Source organism: Scyliorhinus torazame, chromosome 5, assembly GCF_047496885.1.
Source record: "Scyliorhinus torazame isolate Kashiwa2021f chromosome 5, sScyTor2.1, whole genome shotgun sequence".
NCBI lineage: Eukaryota > Metazoa > Chordata > Chondrichthyes > Carcharhiniformes > Scyliorhinidae > Scyliorhinus > Scyliorhinus torazame.
Genome location: NC_092711.1, coordinates 114,021,862 through 114,041,956, shown reverse-complemented (window position 1 = coordinate 114,041,956; position 20,095 = coordinate 114,021,862). Strand labels below are relative to the sequence as shown.

Below are 20,095 nucleotides of genomic sequence, written 5' to 3'. Positions count from 1 at the left end.
AGACTCCTGTTAAATACAGAGCAGTACAGGAGCACACTGACAGTGTAACACAGTCTCATCAGCCTGCAGACTCCTGTTAAATACAGAGCAGTACAGGAGCACACTGACAGTGTGACACAGTCTCATCAGTCTGCAGACTCCTGTTAAATACAGAACAGTACAGGAGCACACTGACAGTGTAACACAGTCTCATCAGCCTGCAGACTCCTGTTAAATACAGAGCAGTACAGGAGCACACTGACTGTGTAACACAGTCTCATCAGTCTGCAGACTCCTGTTAAATACAGAGCAGTACAGGAGCACACTGACAGTGTAACACAGTCTCATCAGTCTGCAGGCTCCTGTTAAAGACAGAGCAGTACAAGAGCACACTGACAGTGCAACAGAGCCTCATCAGTCTGCAGACACCTGTTAAATACAGAGCAGTACAGGAGCACACTGACAGTGTAACACAGTCTCATCAGTCTGCAGACTCCTGTTAAATACAGAGCAGTACAGGAGCACACTGACAGTGTAACACAGTCTCATCAGTCTGCAGACTCCTGTTAAATACAGAGCAGTACAGGAGCACACTGACAGTGTAACACAGTCTGCAGACTCCTGTTAAATACAGAACAGTACAGGAGCACGCTGACAGTGTAACACAGTCTCATCAGTCTGCAGACTCCTGTTGAATACAGAGCAGTACAGGAGCATACTGACAGTGTAACACAGTCTGCAGGCCCCTGTTAAATACAGAGCAGTACAGGAACACACTGACAGTGTAACACAGTCTCATCAGTCTGCAGACTCCTGTTAAATACAGAGCAGTACAGGAGCTCACTGACAGTGTGACACAGTCTCATCAGTCTGCAGGCTCCTGTTAAATACAGAGCAGTACAGGAGCACACTGACAGTGTAACACAGTCTCATCAGCCTGCAGACTCCTGTTAAATACAGAGCAGTACAGGAGCACACTGACAGTGTAACACAGTCTCATCAGCCTGCAGACTCCTGTTAAATACAGAGAAGTACAGGAGCACACTGACAGTGTGACACAGTCTCATCAGCCTGCAGACTCCTGTTAAATACAGAACAGTACAGGAGCATACTGACAGTGTAACACAGTCTGCAGGCCCCTGTTAAATACAGAGCAGTACAGGAACACACTGACAGTGTAACACAGTCTCATCAGTCTGCAGACTCCTGTTAAATACAGAGCAGTACAGGAGCTCACTGACAGTGTGACACAGTCTCATCAGTCTGCAGGCTCCTGTTAAATACAGAGCAGTACAGGAGCACACTGACAGTGTAACACAGTCTCATCAGCCTGCAGACTCCTGTTAAATACAGAGCAGTACAGGAGCACACTGACAGTGTAACACAGTCTCATCAGCCTGCAGACTCCTGTTAAATACAGAGCAGTACAGGAGCACACTGACAGTGTGACACAGTCTCATCAGCCTGCAGACTCCTGTTAAATACAGAACAGTACAGGAGCACACTGACAGTGTAACACAGTCTCATCAGCCTGCAGACTCCTGTTAAATACAGAGCAGTACAGGAGCACACTGACAGAGTAACACAGTCTCATCAGTCTGCAGACTCCTGTTAAATACAGAGCAGTACAGGAGCACACTGACAGTGTAACACAGTCTCATCAGCCTGCAGACTCCTGTTAAATACAGAACAGTACAGGAGCACACTGACAGTGTGACACAGTCTCATCAGTCTGCAGACTCCTGTTAAATACAGAGCAGTACAGGAGCACACTGACAGTGTAACAGAGGGTGAAGTTCAAAGGCCGAGAGTAACTAACCAACTCAGTTTCGAATTTATTGATCCCAGGAGTGTTTCCAATATCTTCCCAGGACCCCAGTGGTAGGATAATAATAATAATCACTTATTGTAACAAGTAGGTTTCAATGAAGTTAATGTGAAAAGCCCCTGGTCGCCCCTGGTGCGGGAAGGCCGGTATGGGAATTGAACACGTGCTGCTGGCATTGTTCTGCATTACAAGCCAGCTGTTTAGACACTGTGCTGAACCCAGCCCCCTAAACCAGGAGACACACTCTGGAAGATATGAGGAGCTGGGAATTGTCCATGAGAGTAACTGAAGCTATGAGAACTGAAATAATATAGAGATAGAAAAGAGAATAGAACCCAAAAATGAAGCAGTCAGCGACAGGACATCGATTAATCTCCTCTTACATTGGAGAACATGGAACATAACATTGTGTATTTGCACCAAGACTCACTTAGCTGACATTCATCTCGAATTTTAATCACCCTGATGACGGGGCTGAAGTTTACCAACAGCAGAAACAAACAGTGAAAGTGATGAACAGCACAATCCCGCCCCTGCAATCACATATAAACTCACTGCTCTCACAATAGGCGCTGTGACTGAGTGAACCCTTTTCATACACAGAGCAGGTGACCAGCCTCTCACCAACGTGAGTGCGTTGTTGTGTCTGCACCTCACTTGCACTTCTCACATTCATAACAAGAGGTCATTTATCAATGTGAAAATGTTGATGTGCAGCGAGGGTGCTTAACCGAGCCAATCCCTTCCCACACACAGGGCAGGTGAATGGCCTCTCCCCAGTGTGAACCCGCTGGTGCCTCAGCAGGGTGGATGACTGAATGAATCTCCTCTCACACACAGAGCAGGCGAATGGCCTTTTTCCAGTGTGAGTCTACTGGTGCCTCAGCAGGGTGGATGACTGAGTGAATCCTTTCCCACACATGGAGCAGGTGAACGGCCTCTCTCCAGTGTGAGTGTGTTGGTGTTGCATCAGGTTCTTCCTGCTTTTAAAGCTCTTCCCACAGTCAGAACATTCTAAAGGTCTCTTATTGGAGTGAGCACGCTGGTGTGACTGCAGGTGTTGTGACTGAATGAAATCTTTTCCACACAAGGAGCAGGTGAATGGCCTCTCCCCTGTGTGACTGTGTCGATGAGTTTCGAGATGGGATGGGTAATTGAATCCCTTCCCACATTCCCACGGTTTCTCCATGGTGCAGGTGTCCTTTTGCCTCTCCAGGTTCGATGATCAGTTGAAGCCTTGTCCACACACAGACCACGTGTATGGTTTCTCCTCACTGTGAATGGTGTGATTTTTGTTCAGGCTGTGTAACTGGTTAAAGCTCTTTCCAGTCACTTCACTGGATCACTCTCACCCGTGTGTGTGTGTGTATGTGTCTCGGTGATTTTCCAGTCACACTGATATTTGAAATCTTTTCCCAGACGGAAGACAAACATTTCTCCTTCCACATCCAAAGGCCAATGAGATTCAGGTCCTGATAATCGAATGACTTTGTTGAATCTTGATGTGATGCTTAGGAATTTCCCGTTTGTAAATCATCCCCTTCGAATATCCCTTAAATGGTGATTGTCAAAGACGTAAATCCCCATCCCACACACTGTCCCTTCTCCCGGGGCTGAAATCCAAACCTATTTCTTTCCTCCACTCCGTTTTCTCCCTCCCTCTCCTCTGCTTGGGTTCAGTTCTCCTGTCTGCAGACTGACAATAAAATCAATGGGTCTTATGGTGGTGGGGGGGGTGGGGTTTGGGGTCTCCTCTTACCCGCCTGAAGCCAGAGCAAGAACCCGCACTGCATGTGTTCCAGCTCACAATGCCCGAGTTGCGATTGACGGCATCTCTCAAACTCCAGGAGAAAAGTGAACCTTTCTGTCTGTGTTGGGAGACATCACTCACTCTCTCCAGCCTGCTCCACCATCGAATAAGAACCTGGCTGATCTGACTGTAACACCCACTGCACATGCAGTGAGCGGGACTGCCCTGGAGCTCAATTATACTCAAATTCTGATCATGTTCAGGTTCTGATGAACAGAGTGACTCTGTTAGAACTTGATGTGATCTTTGATTTGAGTTTTCTGTGTAAATCCAGCCATCCCACCCCCTGTAAAAGGAGTTTGCAGAATCCATCCCTGTCAGTCCAGGAGAGAAATTCACAACATTCTCTCCTCCTGCCGACAGGGAGCACCGCGCATGCGCCCTTAACCCGGGCCTCTCACTCCAGACGCGGTTCCTCCGCGTCCGCCGCACAGATACAAACCCGGCACCGGCAGCTTCTTATTCCGGTGTCAGAGCCGCATCGGGGACTCAAGGCCCCTCCCCGTCCACCTCTCGGCTCCGCCTCTCCCTCCATTCCGCCATTTCCCTCACCGCCTGTGGATCTGACAAACAAGCATCTGTCCCTGGACACCGCCCGCACTGCGCATGCTCAACGTCACAATGCCCGGGGAGTGATTGACGTCAGGGCCAGACCAATAGGAAGTAGGGGCGGGACCGGAGGACCGAGCAGCAGCGGCTGGTCCTCCCACCAATCGGAGTGAAAGGGGGGCTGGGGGCTCAGCACTGACTGAAGCATGCGCCGTACGAGCCCCAAGAGCTGGAAAAGACGGTCCAGTTGAGGACATGATGTGGAGATGCCGGCATTGCACTGGGGTGGGCACAGTAAGAAGCCTTACACCAGGTTAAAGTCCAACATGTTTGTATTGAGGTCACAAAGAGTGAGAAGTGAATCCGGGCGGGGCGGGGATTGTGACCAAAGCGGGAGGTTGGGAGCCAGGGATGAGATGGTGGTGGAGTGGGAATGTGCCTGGGCGGGTATTACTGAGTCCCCGAGGGTAATGGTCTGAGGAGCTATTGGAATATTTCAGGTTACCAAACAACTACATTCAATTCATAAAACAGTGAAAACTAGTATCAGTAATGGTGACCATGCAGCTCACGCTGGTTGTGTCGAAACTGATCTGGTTCACTAATGGCCTTTAAGAAATCTGCCAACCCTACCTGGTCTGGCCTACATGTGACTCCAGAGCCACAGCAGTAAATCTGCCCTCTGAAATAGACCAGCAAGCCATTCAGTTCTAGAGCAATTCGGGATCGGCAACAAATAAGGGGGCAGCACGGTAGCATTGTGGATAGCACAATTACTGCACAGCTCCAGGGTCCCAGTTTTGATTCCGGCTTGGGTCACTGTCTGTGTGGAGTCTGCACATCCTCCCCGTGTCTGGGTGGGTTTCCTCCGGGTGCTCCGGTTTCCTCCCACAGTCCAAAGATGTGCAGGTTAGGTGGATTGGCCGTGCTAAAATTGTCTTTAGTGTCAAAAATTGCCCTTAGTGTTGGGTGGGTTTACTGGGTTATGGGGATAGGGTGGAGATGTGGACCTTGGGTAGGGTCTCTTTCCAAGAGCTGGTGCAGACTCGATGGGCCGAATGGCCTCCATCTGCACTGTAAATTCTATGAAAGATAGTGGATTCACCAGGGATTGCCACAGGAATTGTCATTTATGGGAGAGAATTCCAAATATGTCCCAGATTTTGTGTCAAGTGTTTCCTCATTTCACACTGAGTTCTGTGACCTGGCTACAATTTTTAGGCAATGTCCCAAGTCCTTACTCCCCAGTCAGCAGAAATCACTCCTCTCTGTCTTTGATTAAATCATGCTGTAATTTACTAAACACCAGGATGTGGAGATGCCGGCGTTGCACTGGGGTGGGCACAGTGAGAAGTCTTACAACACCAGGTTAAAGTCCAACAGATTTGTTTCGAATCACGAGCATTCAGAGCATAGCTCCTTCCTCAGCTGTGCTCCAAAAGCTAGTGATTCTAAATAAACCTGTTGGACTTTAATCTGGTGTTGTAAGGCTGCTTACTGTGCCCACCCCAGTGCAACGCCTACATCTCCACATTTCATAGAATTTACAGTGCAGAAGGAGGCCATTCGGCCCATCGAGTCTGCACCGGCTCTTGGAAAGAGCACCCTACCCAAGGTACACACCTGCACCCTATCCCCATAATCCAGTAACCCCACCCAACATCATGGCCTGAAGATGAGACAAACAAGCGTCTGTCCGTGGGCATGAGCCGCACTGCGCATGCTCCACATCACAATGCCCGGCGAGTGATTGACAGTAGCTTTGCACCAATAGGAAGAGGAGGCGGGACTGCAGGACCGAACGACAGCAGCTGGTCCTCCACCCAATTGGAGTGAATGAGGGGCGTTGCTGCTCAGATCTCCCTCATTGGCTGAGACTGCATCATTTTGAGTTCTTCCCATTAGCCACGTGCGCACGGGTTCCACAACCTCATTTCCTGTCTGAGAGGGGTTGACCAACGGGAAGATTGGGAGGACGGGATGGATTCTGGTCCTTCAGCCAATCAGACTGTGGGCTGTGTGTGAATGAAACTGGAGCTTCACACAGAGTGAAACTTGTTCCTGTGTCAAACCGCTTCAATGGACAAAAACGTCTTATTTCGACTTCAATGGACTTTTTTAGAATCCATTGATCCTTCTACAGAACTGTTACAAGGAACAACAAACATTAACTCTGTTTCTCTCATCACAGATGTGGCACAATGGTTAGCACTGCTGCCTCACAGGGCCAGTGACCAGGGTTCAATTCCGGCCTTGGATGACTGCGTGGAGTTTGCACATTCTTCCCGTGTCTGTGTGGTTCCCTCTGGGTGCTCCAGTTTTCTCCCACGAGAATGTGTAGGCTTGATGGATTGGCTATGCTAAATTGCTCCTTAGTGTCCAAAGGTGAAGTGGGTTATGGGGAGAGGGTGGGGAAGTGCACCTGGGTGGGACGCTCTTTTGTAGGGTTGGTGCAAACGCGATGGACCGTATGGCCTCCTTCTGCACTTTAGGGATTCGATGATACTACCAGACCTGTTGAGTTAATCTCGCATTTTCTGTTTTACTATATATTACACACATTTTTAATCCACTGATTATATTTATTGAACCACGATACCATCAACCACCAGGAGCAGTGTGTTGATGTTTCAGCTTTTTCAGCCTTGAGTGACTGGGTAAAGTTTGCACATTTTCCCCGTGTCTCTTCCCTCCGGGTGCTCCAGTTTTCTCCCACCGTCCAAAGAGTTAAGGTCTATTGGCCGCTTAGTGTCCAAGTAAAGGTTAGGTGAGTTACTAGGATGGGCTTAAGTAGGGTACTCTTTCTGAGGGCCGGTACAGGCTAAATGGGCCAAATTGCCTCTTTCTGCACTGTAAATTCTATGATTCTGTTGGATTTTCTCTCCCACAGTCTTGACCCAGTGGGTCTGTCTTGTGGTATTTCCCTGGTACTGTCCATGTGTTTGGATGTTTGGGTATTTTAGGGAGCAGGTAGAACTTCCTTGGTTCTACCTGTTTTCTTTGGTTAATATGTCTGGAGTCTTTGAGTTCTTCCAGTCCGTCTCCAATTCTCCTTCCTGTCCCGGGTATATGGGTCTAGGTAGTTTGGTGTTGTGATTCGTGTTGTTTAGTTGTCTGTCTGTCTCCAGCAGGTATTGTTGTTTCTCGATAATGACTGTGCTGCTACCCTAGTCTTCTGGTCTTATGGACATATCCGTGTTGGATCCAAGCTCCCGGAATGTCTCTTTCTCTCCGGGTAAGATTCTGTTTGTCTCTTGTATTTCACTGTGACAGGGCAGAGACCTGATTGAAGGGATTCAAACATGGGAATTCTGGGAAAGATGGGCAAGGATTTGGGAGGGACAACATGTTCAAAGAGTTTGTGAGGAGAGGGAGGTTGAAGATGGGGCAGTAATTTGTAAGGATGACAGGGTCAAGGGTTTGTTTTATTGAGGGGGTCATGATGGCAGATTTGAAGGACAGAGGGACAGTACCTGAAGAGAGAGAAATGTTGACAATATCCGTGGACACAGGGTAGTTGGCTGATCAGTAGATCAGTGGGAATAGGGTTGATGGAGCAGGAGCTGGGTCTCATGGACAAGATGAGCTCTGAGATGGCATGAGGGGAGCTGGGAGAGAAACTAGAGAAAGATGAGGGTTCAGGGCTCGGGAAAGGATGACATTTAGAGACAGTTTGGTACGGTGGGCTCGTGGAAGGGAGGGAAGCAGCAGAGGCGGCTGATCGGATTTACTCAATCTCAGTCACAAAGAAGCTCCTCACACTTCTTGTTGGAGGTGAGGATGGAAGAGACGGGAGAGCGAGATTACTTCAAAAGGAACTAACTTGTGTCAGAGTAATTAAAAACTTTCAGCACACTGCATATTTCACACAAATCTAATTTATTAGACTTTTAGCCAGAATATTAGCCCCTGTAAATGGGCTGGAGTTTGTTATCAGCAGAAAGAGACCCAAATGAACATGGTTCAGTCCTGTCTGTGAGGAACAGCAAAATCCAATCACTGTCGTTATTTGTGGCCTCGTTGGTGTTTCAGCAGGAGGGATGAAGTGGTGAATCCCTTCCTACACTTGGAACAGGTGAACGGTCTCTCCCCAGTGTGAACTCGCTGGTGCTTCTGCAGGGCGGATGACTGAGTGAATCCCTTCCCACACCAGGAGCAGGCGAATGGCCTCTCCCCAGTGTGAATTCGCTGATGTGCAGTGAGGTGAGACGATTGTCTGAACCCAGTCCCACAATGAGAGCACCTAAACGGTCTCTTGTCAGTGTGAACACGTTGATGGCGCATCAGATCCCCAGAACGTTTATAACAATTCCCGCAGTCTGGACAATGAAATGGTCTCTCATCAGTGTGAATTCGCTGGTGATTCAGAAGTTCTGCTGACTGAGTGAATCCCTTCCCACACTCTGAGCAGGTGAATGGTCTCTCCCCAGTGTGAGTTCGCTGATGTACAGTGAGATGAGATGATCGTCTGAACCCAGTCCCGCAGTGAGAGCACCTAAACTGTCTCTCGTCAGTGTGAACACGTTGATGTTGTAACAGTTCCCCAAAACGTTTACAGCACTTCTCGCAGTCTGGACATTGAAACGGTCTCTCCCCAGTGTGAATTCGCTGGTGCTTCTGCAGGTCGGATGACTGAGTGAATCTCTTCCCACACTTGGTGCAGACGAATGGCCTCTCCACTGTGTGAGTTCGCTGATGTACAGTGAGGTTAGACGATCGTCTGAACCCAGTCCCACACTGAGAGCACCTGAATGGTCTCTCGTCAGTGTGAACACGTTGATGGCACATCAGATCCCCAGATCTTTTATAGCACCTCCCGCAGTCTGGACATTGAAACGGTTTCTCATCAGTGTGAACTAGCTGGTGACTCAGCAAGTGGGCTGAAATAGTAAATCCTTTCCCACATGTGGAGCAGGTGAATGGTCTCTTCCTGGAGTGAAGTCGCTGGTGTGTGGACAGAGCGGATGGCTGAGTGAATCCCTTCCCACACGTGGAGCAGATGAATGGTCTCTCCCCAGTGTGACTGCGTCGATGAGTTTCCAGCTTGGATGGATAAGTGAATCCTTTCCCACAGTCCGCACATTTCCACGGTTTCTCCTCCGTGTGACTCCATTTGTGTCTTGTGAGGCCTGATGATCGACTGAATCCTCGTCCACACACACAACACGAGTATGGTTTCTCCCCACTGTGAACGGTGCTTTTTCCTTCCATGTTCAAAATCTCATGATATTCAGCAATGATAAATTGAGGACTCTGTCAGACCCTGATGTGATGCTTGGTTTGTGTTTCCGGATCTTGAAGTCTCACCTTCGAACACCCTGTGAAACTGATTGAAAACAGAAAATAGGGAGTGAGAGAGAACCCACAAAAACACAAAGGCAGGTTGTGAAATTGAGCTGAATGAATCTGGTCATTTGTGGGGCCGGCACTGGGAAAAGACACCATGAAAACTGCTGGATTGTTGTAAAAACCCAACTGGCCTCTTTGGGAGGAGAGAGGAAGAGGTGAAGAGAGATTTTGTATATCTACAAGACATATTAAGAGAGTAGTTGGCAAAGCAAATTCGACCTTGAGCTTCATAACTGACACAGAAACTATGCTTCCGGTGGCACAGTGATTAGCACTGCTGCTTCACAATGCCAAGGACTCGGGTTCAATTCTGGCCTTGATGATTGTCTGTGTGGAGTTTGCACTTTCTCCCCGTGTCTGCGTGGGTTTCCACCCGGTGCTCAGGATTCCTCCAACAGACCAAAAAATAATGATAATAATAATCACTTATTGTCACAAGTAGGCTTCAGTTAAGTTACTGTGAAAAGCCCCTAGTCGCCACATTCCGGCGCCTGTTCGAGGAGGCCGGTACGGGACTTGAACCCGCGCTGCTGGTCTTGTTCTGCATTACAATCCATCTGTCTTAACCCACTGTGCTGTACCAGCCCCAAAGCCCCTAGTCGCCACATTCCGGCGCCTGTTTGGGGAGGCTGATAGGGGAGCAAGTTAGATGGATTGGCCTTGATAAATTGCCCCTTAGTATCCAGGGATGTGCAGGTTCGGTGGGGCTATGGGGTGACAGGGTAGGGGTGTGGGCCTAGGCAGGGTGCCCTTTCAGTGAATCAGTACACACTTGATGGGCCGAATGGCCTCCTTCTGCACTGCAGGAATTCTATGGTTCTAATTCTATGCTATGAATCTTTCTAAAGCTCTGGTCACCACTCTTCAGGAAGAATGTGAAGATTCTTGGAGAAGGCGCAGAGGAGATTTACCAGAATGGTTCCAGCAAAGGAGGTTGAGGGGAGATTTGATTCAGGGACACAAGATTATGCCAGGTTTCCATCGGGTGGACAAAGAAACACTGTTTCCATTCACTGATCGTACAAGCAGCCGGGACACAGATTCAAAGTTTTGGGTAAAACCTGGATTGAACAATACAAGATCCTGAGGGGTTTTGACAGGGTGGATGTGGAGAGGATGTTTCCTCTTGTGGGAGAATCTGGAACAAGGGGGTCACTGTTGGAAAGTGAGGGGTCACCCATTTCAGATGGGGATAAGGATTTTTTTTTCGCTCAAGGGTTGTAAAAGAGGGGGTGGCACAGTGGTTAGCGCTGCTGCATCACAGCACCAGGGACCCAGGTTCACGCCTGACCCTGGATGACTGTGTGGAGTTTGCACATTCTTCCCTTGTCTGTGTGGGTTTCTTCCGGGTGCTCCGGTTTCCTCACACAGTTCAAAGATTTGCAGGTTAGGTGCTAAATTGCCTCTTCATCTCCAAAGATGTGCACGTTGGGTGGGATGTGAGGATGGGGCAGGGTGGGATGGGGGGGGGGTTTCGGGGGTTGGTGCTGACTTGGGCTCCTTCTGCACTGTGGGGATTCTATGACTTAGATCTTGCGTCCTTAAAACGCAGTGGAAGTCGAGTCCTTGAATATTTTTAAGGCAGAGATGGATAGATTCTCGATAAGCAAGGGGGTGAAAGGTTATCGGGGTCGGCAGGAACATGGAGTTGAGGTTAAAATTATTGTATGATGGAGCAGGCTCGAGGAGCCGACTCCCAGTTTGTGTGTAAGGAGCAGGCTCGAGGGGCCGACTCCTAGTTTGTGTGTAAGGAGCAGGCTCAAGGGGCCGACTCCTAGTTTGTGTGTAAGGAGCAGGCTCGAGGGGCCGACTCCTAGTTTGTGTGTAAGGAGCAGGCTCGAGGGGCCGACTCCTAGTTTGTGTGTAAGGAGCAGGCTCAAGGGGCCGACTCCTAGTTTGTGTGTAAGGAGCAGGCTCGAGGGGCCGACTCCTAGTTTGTGTGTAAGGGGCAGGCTCGAGGGGCTGACTCCTAGTTTGTGTGTAAGGAGCAGGCTCGAGGGGCCGACTCCTAGTTTGTGTGTAAGGAGCAGGCTCAAGAGGCTGGCTCCTAGTTTGTGTGTAAGGAGCAGGCTCGAGGGGTCGACTCCTAGTTTGTGTGTAAGGAGCAGGCTCGAGGGGCCGACTCCTAGTTTGTGCGTAAGGAGCAGGCTCGAGGGGCCGACTCCTAGTTTGTGTGTAAGGGGCAGGCTCGAGGGGCCGACTCCTAGTTTGTGTGTAAGGAGCAGACTCGAGGGGCCGACTCCTAGTTTGTGTGTAAGGAGCAGGCTCAAGAGGCTGGCTCCTAGTTTGTGTGTAAGGAGCAGGCTCGAGGGGTCGACTCCTAGTTTGTGTGTAAGGAGCAGGCTCGAGGGGCCGAGTGGCCTGCTCCTAGTTTGTGTGGAAACATGCAGGTACAGCATGCGGTAAAGAAGGCAAGTGGTTTTTTGGCCTTCATAGCAAGAGGATTTGAGTCGAGGAGCAGGGATGTCTTGCTGCAATTATACAGGGCCTTGGTGAGGCCACACCTGGAATATTGTGTGCAGTATTAGTCTCCTTATCTGAGGAAAGATGATCTTGCTAAAGAGAAAGAGCAGCAAAGTTTTGCCAGGCTGATTCCTGGGATGGTGGGACTGATGTATGAGAGATTGAATCAGTTAGGATTGTATTCACTGGAGTTCAGAAGAATGAGGAGGAATCTCATAGAAACCTATAGAATGTGGGCTGCACGATGGCGCAGTGGTTAGCACTGTTGCCTCACGTCACCAAGGACCTAGGTTCGATCCCGGCCCTGGGTCACTGTCCGTGTAGAGTTTGCGCATTCTCCCTGTGTCTGTGTGGGTCCCACCCCCACAACACAAAGATGTGCAGGGTAGGTAGATTGGCCATGCTAAAATTACCCCTTAATTGGGAAAAAAAAGAATTGGGCACTCTAAATTTATATTTTAAAAAAACCTATAACATTCTAACAGGGCGAGACAGATTAGATTCGGGAAGAATGTTCCCGATGGTGGGTGTGTCCAGAACCCGGGGTCACAATCTGAGGATACGGGATAGCATGGGCAGCACAAGTGGCTAGCACTGTGGCTTCACAGCGCCAGGGTCCCAGGTTCGATTCCCTGCTGAGTTACTGTCTGTGCGGCGTCTGCACGTTCTCCCCGTGTCTGCGTGGGTTTCCTCCTGATGCTCCGCCTTCCTCCCACAGTCCAAAGATGTGCAGGTTAGGTGGATTGGCCACGCTAAATTGTCCTTAGTGTCCAAAAAGGTTAGGAGGGGTTATTGGGTTACGGGGATTGGGTGGAAGTGAGGATTTAAGTGGGTCGGTGCAGACTCGATGGGTGAATGGCCTCCTTCTGCACTCTATGTTCTATGTTCTATGACAGACCATTTAGGACAGAGGTGAGGAGAAATGTCTTCAACCAGAGAGTGGTGAGCCTGTGGAATTCATCACCACAGGAAGAATTGAGACCAAAACATTTCATGTTTTCAAGAAGCAGTTAGATACAGCAATGAGGGTGAAAGGGATCAAAGGATATGGGGGGAAAGCGGGATTAGGCTATTGAGCTTAATCAGCTCTGATCGTAATGGATGGTGGAGCAGTTTCGAAGGGCCAAATGGTCTCCTCCTGCTCCTATTTTCTACGTTGCTCCGTATCTATGCATGTAAATGGTCCAGGAGGTATGAGGAAGAATGTTTTTACACAGCCAGTGGCAATTACCTGAACCTTGCTGCTTATGACCGAGTTTAGAAATAGACACCAATGAATGATTTTTTAAAAAATTGGATAGAAACCTGAGAGAAATAAAGCTGTTAGGATACAGGGATACAGCAGCAGAATGAGACTGACTGGATTGTTCCAGATAATAACAGTAATCTTTATTAGTCTCACAGGTATGAATGTTTGAGGTGAGGGACGCCGTCAGTGTCCCTGCTGATTTCACCTGTGGGAAGTGCACCCATCTCCAGCTCCTCAGAAACCGCGTTAAGGAACTGGAACTGGATGAACTTCGGATCATTCGGGAGGCAGAGGTGATCATAGAAAGTAGCTTCAGGAATGTAGTTACTCCGAAGAATCAAGACGGTGACGGTGAGAGGGGCTGGGAGGAAGCAGTCAGTGCCGGGATCCTCTGTGGTCATTCCCCTCAGTAACAAGTATGCCGTTTTGGATACTGTTGAGGGACGAGCTACCAGGGGTAAGCCACGGTGAACGGATCTCCAGCACTGAGTTCGTCCCTGTGGCTCAGAAGGGAAGGAGGGAGAGCAGGAGAGCAATAGTTATTGGGGACTCGATAGTTAGAGGGACAGATAGACGGTTCTGTGGCAGCGAAAGAGACTCACGGATGGTATGTTGCCTCCCGGGTGCCAGGGTCCATGACGCCTCTGACCGCGTTTTCAGAATCCTTAAAGGGGAGGGGGAGCAGTCACAAGTCGTGGTACAGATCAGTACCAACGACATAGGTAAGAGAAGGGACGGGGATTTAAACCAGGAACTAAGGGAGCTAGGGAGGAAGCTGAGAGCCAGGACAAACCATGTTGTCATCTCTGGTTTGTTGCCGGTGCCACGTGCTAGCGAGGTGAGGAACAGGGAGAGAGTGCAGATAAACACGTGGCTGCAGGGATGGTGTAGGAGGGAGGGTTTTAGGTACGTGGATAATTGGAAAACATTCTGGGGAAGGTGGGACCTGTACAGACAGGACGGTTTGCACCTGAACCAGAGGGGCACCAATATCCTGGGAGGGAAATTTGCTACGGCTCTTCGGGGGTTTTAAACTAATTTGTCAGGGGGCTGGGAAAACGAGCTGTAGTCCAGAAGCCAGTGTTGAGAGTAGTGAGGTACTGAGGAGGGTATCAAGGTCGCAGGAGTGTACCGGCAGACAGAAAGATGGGTTGAGGTGTGTCTACTTCAATGCAAGGAGCATCCGGAATAAGGTAGGTGAAATTGGAGCGTAGGTTGGTACTTGGGACTACGATGTTGTGGCCATTTCGGAGACATGGTTAGAACACGGACAGGAATGGTTGTTGGAAGTTCCGGGGTATAGATGTTTCAGTAAGAGTAGGGAAGGTGATAAAAGAGGTGGAGGAGTAGCATTGTTAATCAAGGATAGTTTAACGGCTGCAGAAAGGCAGTTTGAAGGGGATCTGCCTACTGAGGTAATATGGGTTGAAGTTAGAAATAGGAAAGGAGCGGTCACATTGTTGGGAGTTTTCTATAGGCCCCCAAATAGTAATAGAGATGTGGAGGAAGAAATTGCAAAACAGATTATGGATAGGTGTGGAGGTCTCAGGGTAGTTGTCATGGGTGACTTTAACTTTCAAAATATTGATTGGAACCTCTATAAGTCGAACAGTTCGGATGGGGCAGTTTTTGTACAGTGTGGATAGGCCGACAAGAGGGGGGGTCACATTGGATTTGATACTGGGTAATGAACAGGGCCAAGTGTTAGATTTGTTTGTGGGAGAGCACTTTGGAGATAGTGACCACAATTCGGTGTCTTTCATTATTGCAATGGAGAGGGATAGGGCCAGACGATAGGGCAAGGTTTATAATTGGGGGAGAGGTAATTATGATGCGATTAGGCAAGAATTGGGGAGCATAAGATGGGAACAGAAACTGTCAGGGAAAGGCACAAATGAAAAGTGGAACTTGTTCAAGGAACAAATACTGCGTGTCCTTGATAGGCATGTCCCTGTCAGGCAGGGTGAAAATGGCCGTGTGAGGGAACCATGGTTCACAAAAGAGGTTGAATGTCTTGTCAAGAGGAAAAAGGAAGTATGTCAGGATGAGAAAACAAGGTTTAGTAGGGTCGCTTGAGAGTTATAAGGTAGCAAGGAATGAGCTGAAAAAAGGGCTTAAGAGAGCTAGGAGGGGGCATGAGAAGTCCTTGGCGGGTTGGATCAAGGAAAACCCCAAGGCATTTTACTCTTATGTGAGAAATAAAAGAATGACCAGGGTGACGGTAGGGCCTGTCAAGGACAGTAGTGGGAACTTGTGCATGGAGCCAGAAGAGATAGGAGGGGCCTTGAATTAATACTTTTCTTCAGTGTTCACAAAGGAGAGGGACCATGTTTTTGGGGATGAGTGTGTGATACAGGCAGGTAGGCTGGAGGAGATAGATGTTCTGAGGAAGAATGTATTTGCAATTTTGAAAAACCTGACGGTCGACAAGTCCCCTGGTCCAGATGGGATATATCCAAGGATTCTTTGGGAGGCAAGGGATGAGATTGCAGAGCCTTTGGCTTTGACCTTTGGGTCCTCACTGTCCACGGGGATAGTGCCAGAAAGTGTTGAATGTTGGTCCTCTGTTCAAGAAAGGGAATAGGAATGACCCTGGTAATTGTAGGCCAGTTAGTCTTACTTCGGTGGTCGGTAAGATAATGGAAAAGGTCCTGAAGGATAGGATTTATAACCATTTGGAAAGACGCAGCTTAATCCGGGATAGTCAACACGGATTCATGTAGGGTAGGTCTTGCCTCACAAATTTGATTGAATTCTTTGAGGAGGTAACGAAGTGTGTAGATGAAGGTAGAGCAGTTGATGTTGTATACATGGATTTTAGTAAGGCGTTGATAAGATTCCCCATGGTCGGCTCATGAAGAAAGTAAGGAGGTGTCGGATAGAGGGAAATTTGGCCAATTGGATAAGTAACTCGCAATCACATAGAATTCAGAGGGTGGTGGTGGATGGGAAATTTTCAGACTGGAGACCAGTTACCAGCTGTGTACCACAGGGATCAGTGCTGGGTCCTCTGCTATTTGTGATTTTTATCAATGACTTGGAGGAGGGGGCTGAAGGGTGGGTCAGTAAATTTGCTGATGACACCAAGATTGGTGGAGTAGTGGATGAGGTGGAGGGCTGTTGTCGGCTGCAAAGAGACATTAATAGGATGCAGAGCTGGGCCGAAAAATGGCAGATGGAGTTTAACCCTGATAAGTGCGAGGTGATTCATTTTGGTAGAAAAAATTTGAATGCGGATTACAGGGTCAATGGCAGGGTTCTGAGGAATGTGGAGGAACAGAGAGATCTTGGGGTTCATGTCCACAGATCCCTGAAGGTTGCCACTCAAATGGATAGAGCAGTAAAGAAGGCTTATAGTGTGTTAACGTTTATTAAAGGGGGCTTGAGTTTAAGAGCCGCGGGGTTATGCTGCAACTATACATGATTGTGTGAGACCACATTTGGAGTATTGTGTGCAGTTCTGGTCACCTCATTATAGGAAGGATGTGGAAGCATTGGAAGGGGTGCAAAGGAGATTTACCAGAATGCTGCCTGGTTTGCAGAATAGGTCTTATGAGGAAAGGTTGAGGGAGCTAGGGCTTTTCTCTTTGGAGTGGAGGAGGCTGAGAGGTGACTTAATGGAGGTTTATAAGATGATCAGGGGGACAGGTAGAGTGGACGTTCAGAGACTATTTCCTCGGGTGGAGGTAGCTGTTACAACGGGTATAACTATAAGATTCAGGGTTGGAGATATAGGAGGATTTCCGAGGTAGGTTCTTTACTCAGAGTGGTTCGGGGGTGGAATGGACTGCCTGCTGTGATAGTGGAGTCGGACACTTTAGGAACTTTCAAGCGGTTATTGGATAGGCACATGGAGCACACCAGAATGACAGGGAGTGGGATAGCTTGATCTTGGTTTTGGACAATGCTCGGCACAACATCGAGGGCTGAAAGGCCTGTTCTGTGCTGTACTGTTCTATGTTCTATTGTTACATTAACACTGCAATGAAGTTCCTGTGAAAAGCCCCTTGTCGCCACATTCCGGCACCTTTTGGGTAGACACAGGGAGAATTCAGAATGTCCAATTCACCTAGCAAGCACATCTTCCGGGACTTGTGGGAGGAAACCGGAGCACCCGGAGGAAACCCACGCAGACACGGGGAGAACGTGCAGACTCCACCCATTCAGTGACCCAAGCCGGGAAAGAAACCGGGTTCCCTGGCGCTGTGAAGCAATGGTGCTACCATGTCGATTAGAGAGCTGGCATGGACCGAATGCTTTTCTCTGTCCCACAATTACAGATTTTTTTGTGCAATCTAGTTTTGTAATTTAACCCCGGGGGGTTCAGATAAATCTGTGCTGCACTCCCTCCGAGGCCATTCTATCCTTCCTCATGTTTGTTGTCCAGAACTGAACACAGTTCTCCAGGTTTGTGAATCTCGGGGCTTTTCTAATCACAGTGAGACCTGAAATCTTCACTCACAGACAGAACAGACAAACCTTTTACCTTCCACACCCAGATGCTGCTGATATTCAGTTTCTGATGAACCGAGTGACTCTGTCAGATTGCAATGTGACGTTTGGTTTGCATTTCCCGTCTGTTAAACCTCCACTTCCAGTATCCTGTAAATTTACAGAAACCTCACTGTCAGTTTAGGATAGAAATTCACAACATTCTCTCCTCGCCAACTTTGATTAAATGTATTCCTGGAGGTTTGATCACATGACCCAGCCCCCATCCTCCAGCCATTAATCGGTCAACACATCCATCCTTGTGACACATTGCCTTCCTCGGCCAATTGGGAAGCAAAAGGACTCATTACCTCACAGGACAGTGTTTGACTGTCAGCCAATCAACCTTTATCCCATTTTCAATAATTTATATCCGCTGAAGAGAAATGTTCAAAAAAATATTTTTTACTATCCTAATCATTTTCCAAAGATCCAAAAATATTTTCCACTGTCCTAATGATTTCCTAAGTATGAATCTCACCGAGACAGAAGGTAAAATTTGAATTCATTGCAAGTCTACTGATGACCATGAAACCATTGTCAATTGTTGTAAAGACCCATCTGTTCACTCATGTCCTTCAGTGAAGGAAATAATCTATCCTTACCTGGTCTGGCCGACACGATTCCAAACCACAGCAATGTGGTTGATTCTTTAAATGCCCTCCGAGATGGCCGAGCAAGCCACTCAGTTCAAGGAAAATTAGGGATGGGCAATAAATGTTGACCCAGCCAATGACTTCCACAAATTGTCAAAATAAAATTTGGGGGCAGCACAGTGGGCTATCCCTGATGGCTCATGGCGCTGAGGACCCTCGGTTCGATCCCTGCTCTGGGTCACTGTCCTTGTGGAGTTTGCACATTCTCCCCATGTTTGCATGGGTTTTACCCCCACAACCCAAAGATTTGCAGGGTAGGTGGATTGGCCAGACAAAATTGCCCCTTAATTGGAAAAAATGAATTGGATACTCTAAATTTATGAAAAAAAAAATCAAAAAAATAAAATTCTGGAGACTCCAGTCAGTGAATCCGGGAGAGTTGGCATCCGGCTCGCAGCGCATGCGCCCTGTGGCACCTTGTCCATTGTAAAGATGGCGGCCGGTAACCCAGGCCTGTTACCGCTCAGCCCTCAGTCTATAGAGAAAGTGCCAAAGCCCCAACATTCACCAGCTCTAAGGACACACCTTAGCTCCCTTTCCAATCTGAAAGCAGCCTGAGCTGGATTTACATTCCCCTTAATTCATCATTGCTGGGTGATAATCCTGTACTTCCTTACCTCACACCACTGTGACAGCACCTTCACTACACAGACTGCAGCAACTGACCAAACATCACCTTCCCAGTTATTCCTGAAGGCACCGCCTTCTCAACCTGGCCCCTTGCCTGAGGTGTGGTGATCCTCAGGTCACGTCACCGCCGGTCAGCTCTCTCTCCCGGGACCAGGCCCTGGTTCACAGCCGCCATCTTGGGGAAACAGAGCGCATGCGCTGGCGTCTTGTTGATGCAACAGGACCCTGAAGGCCCTGGGCGGGCCCTGAAGGTTTCTCTTCCCAGCGGGTCCTAGTGCCCATTGAAGCTGGACAACTCGAACCAATCATCATATTGAGATCTGACGGTGTCACTCAATTCATTACGACCTAAAAAGCACAAACTTTCAATGTGTTTGTTCTGTCTGTGGGCAAAGATTTCAAATATCAGTGTGACTGGAAAAGCACCGACACACACACAGCACATGCCCGAGCGAGAAAGTTCCAGTGAACTAACTGTGGAAGGAGATTTAACCAGTTTCACAGCCTGAAAGAACACCACACCATTGACAGCAAGGAAAGACTGTACACGTGTTCTGTGTGTGGACGAGGATTCAACTGATCATTGGATTGGATTGGATTGGATTTGTTTATTGTCATGTGTACCGAGATACAATGAAAAGTATTTTTCTGCGAGCAGCTCAACAGATCATTAAGTACATGAAAAGAAATGGGAATAAAAGAAGACACATAATAGGGCAACACAAGGTACACAATGTAACTGTGTAAGCAGCGGCATTGGGTGAAGCATACGGAGGTGTAGTGTCAATGAGGTCAGTCCATAAGAGGGTTGGTTAGGAGTCTGGTAACAGCGGGAAGAAGAGGACTTCTGGTGGCGGCTATGAAGAAGTAAGTCACACATTTGCTGGCTCCCACTCGAGTCAGCATTTTGGACCTTTACCCCCAATTTTCTACCGGACTTGAATTGTAAAACTGATGACCGAGGCAATTGTGTACTGAATTCCCACATTGGTGAATGGAGAGAAGGACTAGACGTGCTCGTCAAGGCAGAAACAGAAAGACAGAGAAGGCTTGGGCTGAAGCTGCAGCAGGAGACAGCATGGCGGAGGACC

General features: G+C 48.5%; 1 protein-coding gene across 2 annotated transcripts; it reads right to left on the bottom strand.

The window, feature by feature from the left end:
- Positions 1 to 8,028: 8,028 nt before the first annotated feature.
- On the bottom strand, positions 8,029 to 19,139 carry LOC140422680 (uncharacterized). Of its 2 annotated transcripts, none has more exons than XM_072507650.1 (3): positions 18,992 to 19,139; positions 17,707 to 17,829; positions 8,029 to 9,492 (listed from the first exon to the last, which is right to left on the bottom strand). In XM_072507650.1, exon 3 carries the CDS (start codon positions 9,375 to 9,377, stop codon positions 8,172 to 8,174), a length of 1,206 nt encoding a protein of 401 aa, XP_072363751.1. In that variant the 5' UTR covers positions 9,378 to 9,492; positions 17,707 to 17,829; positions 18,992 to 19,139; the 3' UTR covers positions 8,029 to 8,171. The 2 variants fall into 2 exon arrangements, with proteins under 2 accessions (XP_072363751.1, XP_072363750.1); XM_072507649.1 differs by having other exon boundaries at positions 17,714 to 17,829; positions 18,992 to 19,138.
- Between the last annotated feature and the right edge of the window lie 956 nt (positions 19,140 to 20,095).

What these genes read in the sequence shown, in the direction of transcription:
- LOC140422680 (XM_072507650.1), bottom strand. Translation starts at nt 9,377, where the DNA reads ATGGAAGGAAAAAGCACCGTTCACAGTGGGGAGAAACCATACTCGTGT.